This window comes from Lemur catta, chromosome 5, assembly GCF_020740605.2.
Source record: "Lemur catta isolate mLemCat1 chromosome 5, mLemCat1.pri, whole genome shotgun sequence".
NCBI lineage: Eukaryota > Metazoa > Chordata > Mammalia > Primates > Lemuridae > Lemur > Lemur catta.
In genome coordinates this window covers 15,194,943-15,203,210 of record NC_059132.1, presented here as the reverse complement: position 1 = coordinate 15,203,210, position 8,268 = coordinate 15,194,943, and the positions used below count along the sequence as shown (strand labels likewise).

At 40.8% G+C, this 8,268-nt stretch overlaps 1 protein-coding gene across 1 annotated transcript; it reads left to right on the top strand.

Moving 5' to 3' along the window:
• Positions 1-1,311: 1,311 nt before the first annotated feature.
• On the top strand, positions 1,312-7,362 carry C5H5orf58 (chromosome 5 C5orf58 homolog). Its single transcript, XM_045552680.1, has 3 exons — positions 1,312-1,397; positions 2,152-2,245; positions 7,104-7,362. Exons 2-3 carry the CDS (start codon positions 2,152-2,154, stop codon positions 7,253-7,255), a joined length of 246 nt encoding a protein of 81 aa, XP_045408636.1. The 5' UTR covers positions 1,312-1,397; the 3' UTR covers positions 7,256-7,362.
• The last annotated feature ends 906 nt before the right edge of the window (positions 7,363-8,268 follow it).

The window sequence follows — 8,268 nt, the reverse complement described above, 5'->3', positions numbered from 1 at the left end:
AAATGCAGATGACAGTTGCAAAGCACCTAGAACAGTGCCGGGCGCATGGGAGGCGGGAAACGCCAGCACCTCTTGGTCCATGTGGCCGCGAGAGTCAGTTGCAGCCTGGCTTCCAGAACCTTCTCCGTCGGGCCTTGCCTGGGACGTCACCGCCCAGGAGCCACGAGAAACTGGCCAATCAGGATGAGAAGCTGGTCAAGCAAGACTAGAAGCTGGCCAATCAGGACACGCCGCTTCTCCATCACCGGCCTCTCGCCCACGCCACCTCCATAACCTGGGTGACTGATGGCCTGGTGGGTCATGAGTGTTTCGCGGTTTTGAAGTTTCCTAATCTGGCTTGGGAGGGTGGGGACTGTTGATGGGTCCGGGCTGCCTGAGGCTCCGTCTTCAGCCACCCCGGGGGCGGCCGGGCCTGCGGCCTCTGGGGCCCCCACCGCGGCCCGCGGGCCTGGGGAGCCCTGTTGTGTCACTTGGGTCGCCAGGGGGCGGTTGGCCGAGGTGGCGGGTTGGGGGCGGGCAGGCCCGGTCACTCTGAGCCTGTTTTGCGTTGTCCCAATCCGGTTTGGGAGGTGAGGGCCATGGAGACTTCCAGGTGCCGGGGGCGCCACCTTCAGCCGTTGAGCGGCCGCTGGGCTCTGGCCGCGCTGCAGGGCCGCAGGGTCTGGGGCTCCTCCAGGGCTGTCGGGCCGAGGGGGAGGACGAGGAGGGCCTGGCCTTTGGAATAGGAACTCGGTGGTAATCATGTTCCTCAGCGTTGAGGACTTGAGCGGCGTCCTCCGGCTTGGGGTGGCGATTTAGTGGCGTCGGTGCCTTCGGCCTCCATCTCGCCCTCTGACCCCGGCTCCTGCCCCCGGAGCCTGGTCTCTGCTTCTCAGCTTCTCACGTCCCGGTGAGGGGCCTCCCCTGTCCCCGTGCGAGGGCCTGGCTGGGTCCCCGGAGAGCGCCTGACCCAGGCCTGCCCCGTCCCCAGTCCCCTCAGTCGCCGCTGTGTCCTCTGGCCCCCGAGTGGGGAGTGGCCCCTGTCCTGGACATTCGTCTACTTATTTAGTTTCTACTTCAGTCCTGTTGTTTTTTTTTTTTAATATAGTTTTTATTTTTGTGTATTTTTTCCTCATTTCTAAAGTTCTTTAATTCCACCTTCCGCCTCTCTCCGCCTCTCGCTTTTTTAAAGTCATCTTTCCTTTGCCCTCAAATTTGAATCTTTCGGTCTGGCATGCGCAAGAAAGAGCTGACACTCTGTTTTTGAGGTTATAGGGGCTTGGAGATAGACCGAAAGTGTATTTTATTCACCGATGTCTGGAAAACTAGACTATTTCCTTTACAGTGGCTCTGGAGTGAGAGAAATTGGACAAATTCCTCCTGTTCAGGAAAAGGCAGCGACAAGGACTGACTTAAAGGTTAGTTTGTTGGAACAAGCAGCCTGACCCACTACCGCCCACCTTTCACACGCTGGAGTTGGATGTTCATTGAGGCTTAGTTTTGCAAGTCATCTTGAGAAATTTGAATGGCTTAAGGTTAGTTTCTGGCGAACCAGCTCTCCATATATTTGTATCTGACACAATTGGTTAAGTACATGTGCTGTGTATATATAACATAGTAATGTGTTAATTTATACCTTTCAGCTAACCACAATTAAAACGTGTGTTATCCTAACTCCCAAAGCTAAAGTAGCCATTTTGTCATCCTCATAGTTAATGAATTATAATCAAATCTTATTTTGAGTTTTACTGTGTTCTTAAATCACATATGGGCCCTGTCATTCAAGAACAAGTTAGAAATAGACACTGACTTACATAAAATTAGAGAAGATTTTACATGATTGCTAAACTGTAAGGTGTTATTTATAAGTGCTGAGGCTTTCTGAAAAGGGGACATCTTTATTTCCATTGCAAGCTCCATCTTGGGGATGTGGTTCGATTTAAAAAGAGACCTCATCCTAAGAATTCTAGTTGGGGCTTAAGTTTTAGTTGGAAAAATATAACAAATTGTTGCCTTCCTGTTAGAATTCTAACTATATAAAGTCTTATTTCAACAATTATTTCACTTCTGAAATAACATTTTCTTTTACAAATACTTAAAATTTAAGTATTCTTAGAGTACACATAAATACTTGGCATTTATACATGGTTTTCGTTTCTCTTTTAAAATCAGATGCTTAAGAATAATGTTACTGATCATAAGCTAAATGTGGAAGCCATAATTAAAAACATTCACACAATTTCTTTGGAGTTGAAGAAGATGAAAGGTAAGTATTGAATCACTAGGTTAAAATGTTTACGTGTTGTTATAAAATAAATAGCAGAGCCAATTTGTGCTTCTGCAGGGGTATAACTGAATTTTGCCCACTAATGAGGATTTCTATATTTCTTAAGAGATGTTTGCATTGCAATATGACCTAGATCTTACAAGATGAATTGTGTTTGATCTGCAAGTTAGCAGACCTGAATTCCCATCTCTGACACTAATAAGCTCATCATGTTGTCTAACGTCTCTAAATTTACTTCTTTTCCTTCCCTTCAACACACCATTACAGTGCAGTTGTGTCACATTCTGCAAAATTCAGTGTCTTTATCCATAAATTCTTACTAAGCCTCTAAGGTTTATTACAAATTAAAAAGTATAAATTTGATTCTGTGATTTAGGCATCTTCATTTTTAATAGATTTATAGAGTAGGATCAGACATTATAGGTCATAATGTTTAGTCACTCACCTCACAGATGTATTCTTTTATCCCAGGCACGTAACATTTCTATGATTGAATATTTCTAGGGATAATCTATCTCTGCCCAAACATGTCTTATGTTGGAGAACTTATCTCACCAGTCAACTCATTCTGTTTTAGACAATTCCTCCTTGTGAACTAGCCGAAATCTGTCTTCCTATTCACCTGTGAGTCCTATTTCTAACCATGAAAACTACTCTGAATATGTAGTTATTCTTCTCATAACAACTCTTGAATATTTAAAGGTAGCTTCTATGTCTGTTATGAGGCCTTCAGCTATAAGTAACAAAATAGCAACTTAACATGACTTATGCAATATGGAATAACAAGAAGATGCAAGGTAGGGCAGCCCTGAAGTTAATTCATAGGTTCAAAGATTTCATAAGGGACCTGGTTCTTTCCGTCTTTTTGCTCTGTTTCATTTACTGTCTTTATCACTCCTCATGGTCATTATCTTCAGAGGTGGCCATATGCAGACACTATATTTGCCTGTGTGTATAAGCCTTTTCTCAGATTTCTCCAGCACATTTGTGCTTTCCTTTCATTGGCTAGATTTGCATCACATGCAGATGCGTACAGCAGCCATGGCCAAGGGGACTGGGACTACCAAGACCAGTTTGGACCGGTCAGGACTTACTGCTGGAGATGGGGAGAGGAATACCTCAGATGAAATCAAGTTGTGCCACCAAGAAGAGAGGAGTGACTTGTTAATCAGGCACCAAATAGCGAGTGCCTGTTATGCTTTTCCACATTCTATTCCTCCGGCAGCATTTCCCAGACTTTGATCTGTGAACCCTGCTGTCTCAAGAGTTGTCAGTAGATGGCATGCAATAAAACAGAGTCCATGTTGTTACCTCAGATAAGTTCGAGAAGTGCTTTATGCTATATATTTCTCTCACAAATTCACAGCGCATATTAACAAAGGCTTCCAAGAGTCTGATGTAAAGAAATCTGATTAGCTTTGCTTAATTCATCATCTCTCAAATCCAGTCTCAACACTAAAGTGAAGACACTTTTTCCAAAATGCAAATCTGCAGAAAACCCTCTTTGGCTCACCATTGTTTTCAGGATAAAGTCCAAACCTCCTAGAATGGACTATGTGTGACCTCTTGAGATCAGACCGTGCCTCTAGTCCCTTAATCTTACTTCTTCCCTGCACATTCTATGCTCCAGCCATGGCTATACCCACCTCTACCACACCAGGTTAACTGCTACTTATTAGTTGAGGTCACTTAACATTGGAAAACTTTTTTTGAGCCAGCATGTTATCCCTGCTACCCTTTTCTATGACTTAACACACTATTTTATAATTGCATATTTACTTACTTTTCCTAGCCCTGGTTAACTCTAAGCTCTTTGAGGGTATTCTAGCACTTAACACAGTGCCTTGATGAATTCTTGGAAAATGTTTATTAAATGAATAAATGGTTCTGGATGCTTGAACCCTTTTAAAACAATTGGAGAAGCTTTAGATTCCTCCCACACTTGATGATCTAATTGTTCTACTTTGGGGAGTATTCCTTCATGCAGTAAAATAGAAATAATAAATATGATAGATGTGTTCCTGAGTAGTTGTGTGGGCAGTTAGGATATAAGGGGCCTGTCAAGCTAGACTAGGATAGACTTCTGGTAAACACACAGGACTGACTGAACATTCCATGTACCCTTACTTCCTCTGCCAAATAATAATGTCAGTGGCTAACACAGCACTTACTATAATCCAGGCACTCTTCTAAGAGCTTTGTATAAATGAACTCACTTAATTGTCATAACAACTCTACGAGGTAGGAACTATTACTATTGGCATTTACGGATGTGAAAAGAGCTAGATTAACTTTCTCAAGATCAAGCAACTAACTAGTCAGTGGTAAGCCTGACATTTAAATTTAAGTGATTTTAAAGAGACAAAAATCCACAAGGTAAAGAGTTCCCAAGAAGAGATAACAATAAAACAGAAAGCAAATGGAAGCAAATAGACAAGTCTGAACCCTAAAGTCCAAAAATCTGAACCCTAACCTGGTGGAGTAAAGCCAACAAATAGCCCCTACAACTCAAGATATGGTGGCACGAGAATGCTCTGGAAGTGGTGGTATAGTGGTGGTAAAGTGGGAGTAATAACAGGAGGACTAGTGAAATGTTTAAAGGATTGTAGATCCCTGAGGTCTCTTCTGCCCCCCACAGAGCTAGGCAGCCTATCCCTTCTCTGTGACAGAAGACTCCAGGTTAAAACAAGGCATCTCTGGCCTGGAGCTGCTAGCCACAAGTTGAGGGAGAGTACTGTACTGAAAACAAGAATATTAAAACCAGTTTACATACTGAATTACAAGACCTCTGGCTTTTTTTCCTCATGTGGCTACCAAAACACTGGCAGCCAGATATATACCCCCAAAGCAGATTTTTCTTTCAGGGATCTGACCAGCCTAAGAGAAAAAAACCTAAAGATACTTATAGCAGAGGTTCTCCCAACAAAATAACCCAGCCTCAGTATTGGCTACCATAGGCATAGTGCTTCCAAGCTTCTCTTTAGTGTCACAGTCTTAAATATGAACAAACAACTCTGGCACAACAAATATTTGAGGAATACATGTAATATGAAAAGCAGAGACAAACAAATGGATGCAACCAATAAGGAAGAAAGAGAAATAATGAAGGGAGATGAAAACTTCAAGAAATTACCATTAATATCCACAGAGATAAAGAGAAGATGTTGTATCCATGAAAAAGTGACAGGATAATGTAAAAAAAAATGTATTTAAAGAGCAAGAGAAGCTCTTGGAAATTAAAAGTGTGATATAGTGGAAATGAAAACTCAAGAGAAGGGTTAAAAGATAAATGGATAAAATGAAGAACTACCCCTAGAGTGTAGAGCAAAACAGCAGAGATGGAAAGTGTTGGGGGTGGGGAGATTACAAGATCAGTGAAGGAAGTCCAACATCCAATAAATAAGAGTGTTAGAAAAAGAGAACATAAACAATGGATGAGGAAGAATTCATTAAAGAAATGATCTGAGAAAATTTCCTAGAGCTGATGGACAGGATTTTCTACAACAAAAGAGCCAAATACAATGGATGAAAATAGACCCATACCAAGTCACAATATTGTGAAATTTCAGAATACTGAGAGAACAAAAAGATCTGTAAAGCTTCTGAAGAGAAAACAACAAAGATTAAGAATTAGAAGCATGTGAAAATTCTCAGTAGCAACACTGGAAGCTATAAGACAATGCAGTGATGCCTTTGGAAATCTGAAGAAATATGATTTCCAACCCAGATTTCTATAGCTAGTCAACCTACTAGTTGAGCATTATTGTAGAGAGAGGAATTTTCACACATAGAATTTTACTCCCTCAGGAAGTTACTGAGGCTGTATTCCACCAAACAAGGAAGCAGATCAAAAAGCGAAAGACACAGGAATTCTGGCATAAGGGCACTCCACAGAAAGCAGGGGTGAAAGGAGTCCCTAGGATAATGGTGAAGGGCATTCCCAAGACACGAGCTGTACAGCAGTCCTAATGAGCAGTCAGTCCAGATTAGAGCAAATTAGAAGGCCCGAGAAGAGGGGAGACATTCAACAATAGAATAGCTAAGGTTTTAACTATACCAAGAGATTTTCTCAACTGGGGGACACTTGGGATATATTCCTGATAATCGAGCAATGGGGGAAAAACAATTATTAACTGTGGTTGAGGGGTAGCTTGCAGGAAGGGAAATACACTGAAAGACTCTGCTGTGAAGAGTATTTATATAATTAACATTTAAATGTTAAATATTGAGCTAGCAAAACTTCTCTAAGTATGCTGGAGGAATAGGGGATAAGTGAAAGAGTTGTATCTTAATCTTTTATTGCCAGAAGCAGATAATACGAAAAATTGAAAACAGAATCAAATAAACATGTCATTTAGAGATATAGCAGTAAATACCAACACTGTCCCCCCCCCAAAAAAAAACCCAGACACACAAAATAACAAAAGCAAGAGAAACAAAGTGAGCTAAACAGGTTGAAAGTGATTGCCTCTAGGAGATAGGAATTGCAATTTTTTGTAATATGCCTCATAGACATATCTAATTATATTAAATACCATGTACATGGTATAACTTAGATAAAAATAAGTTTAAAAGTTATCATTTGAATAAATCAAGTTGCAGTTTAGTAAGATAACTGAGTAGTTGGGCTTAAGAGCCCTTCTAGTAAATTTTTATGTCATACTTTGTAGTATATAAATCTGATTTTAAGTCAAAATGGGGTACACTTAAGTTGTGGTTTGATCAATAATCACTTGGAAAAATTAAAGTAGGAATTAGGAAATAGCAACTTAAGGCCATAATATTTGCTTATGACATATGTGCCACAATATAGTATCTTCTGTTTCGTTTCACACAGAGCACTCCCAGTTACTGCTTTGTGACCTTACTCTACATTTTAGTCACCCTATGAAGACAGAAGACTTAACAGAAACAAAAGGAAACAATCCCCTCTATGAAGAGTCTAAAATATCAGATGTATCCCTTGCTTCTAACAGTTTTTCTGTCTGATTTCTTACTTGTTGTGAATTTCTGTGTTATTGTTGAATTAACAAATATCTGGGAGAACTGAATTTACTAATATATTTAATATAATTTAAAAAAATAAAAATTATGTAGAGTTATAAATAAGTATCTCATGCTTGAAGGCTGTTTCATTGTTGTTTTAATGCTTCAAGGAATGGTTAATTTAAAGAGTATGACATAGGAAGTTGGCCATGGGTCACTGTTTATCCTTTGTTTGAATTTGGCTCAGGTTGAAAGAGAGTTACTAGATTATTAATGGATGGTAAGAGTTTATATTAATCAGAACTCTCCTGGTGGCATGTGCCAAACAACTGCAAATAGCTGAAGCATTTATTGGGTGCTATAACTTGTAAGTCCAGGATTGGAGTAGATTTCAGGGACTCCACTAATTCATACAATGTCTGTCTCACTTGTGTTTCTGTGTGTTGGCTTCATTCTCCCTTGTAATAGACTGGTTGCCTCCATGGAATGGGTAGGAAAGGGTAGAAGCATGACAGCAGACAGCTCCAGGTGTACAGCATTGCTTTTTGGGTACCTCCCAAGAAAAGAGAGATCTGTCTCAGTCTCTGGGTTTAGCATTCCAGAGAGGAACCCTGACTGGCCCGGCTTGATAAGACATTTGTCACTGATCAGGGTCTGGAGCAACTGTGATTGGTGCAACTGCGGGCATATAAAAGGCCTAAGGCCCAAGGAGGTTAGGCCCATCCAAGAAAAAAAAAAAAAATGGAGTTGCTGGTGCTTGGTAAAAGGAAGAGAGAATGCTAGGCATGCAAACAGAAGATTCCACCACAGTCATAGCAGTAGGATAGAACATCCTTTTACTAAGTCCCTTGCCTCCAAGGGACTTAAAATTAAGCTTTGCTTTGCCTTATAAACACGATCCACTACCAAATAGTTGCTTTGAAATTTACCATGTCCTTCATTTTAGATTTTTTTTTTAATTATTTTAGAGTGTTATGGGGGTACAAACGCTTTGGTTACATAAATTGCCTTTGCAC

Excerpts from the sequence above, each read along its gene's own strand:
- C5H5orf58 (XM_045552680.1), top strand. The coding sequence starts at position 2,152 with ATGCTTAAGAATAATGTTACTGATCATAAGCTAAATGTGGAAGCCATA. Across the intron at positions 2,246-7,103 it reads GGAGTTGAAGAAGATGAAAG|AGCACTCCCAGTTACTGCTT; the intron begins GTAAGTATTGAA and ends CGTTTCACACAG.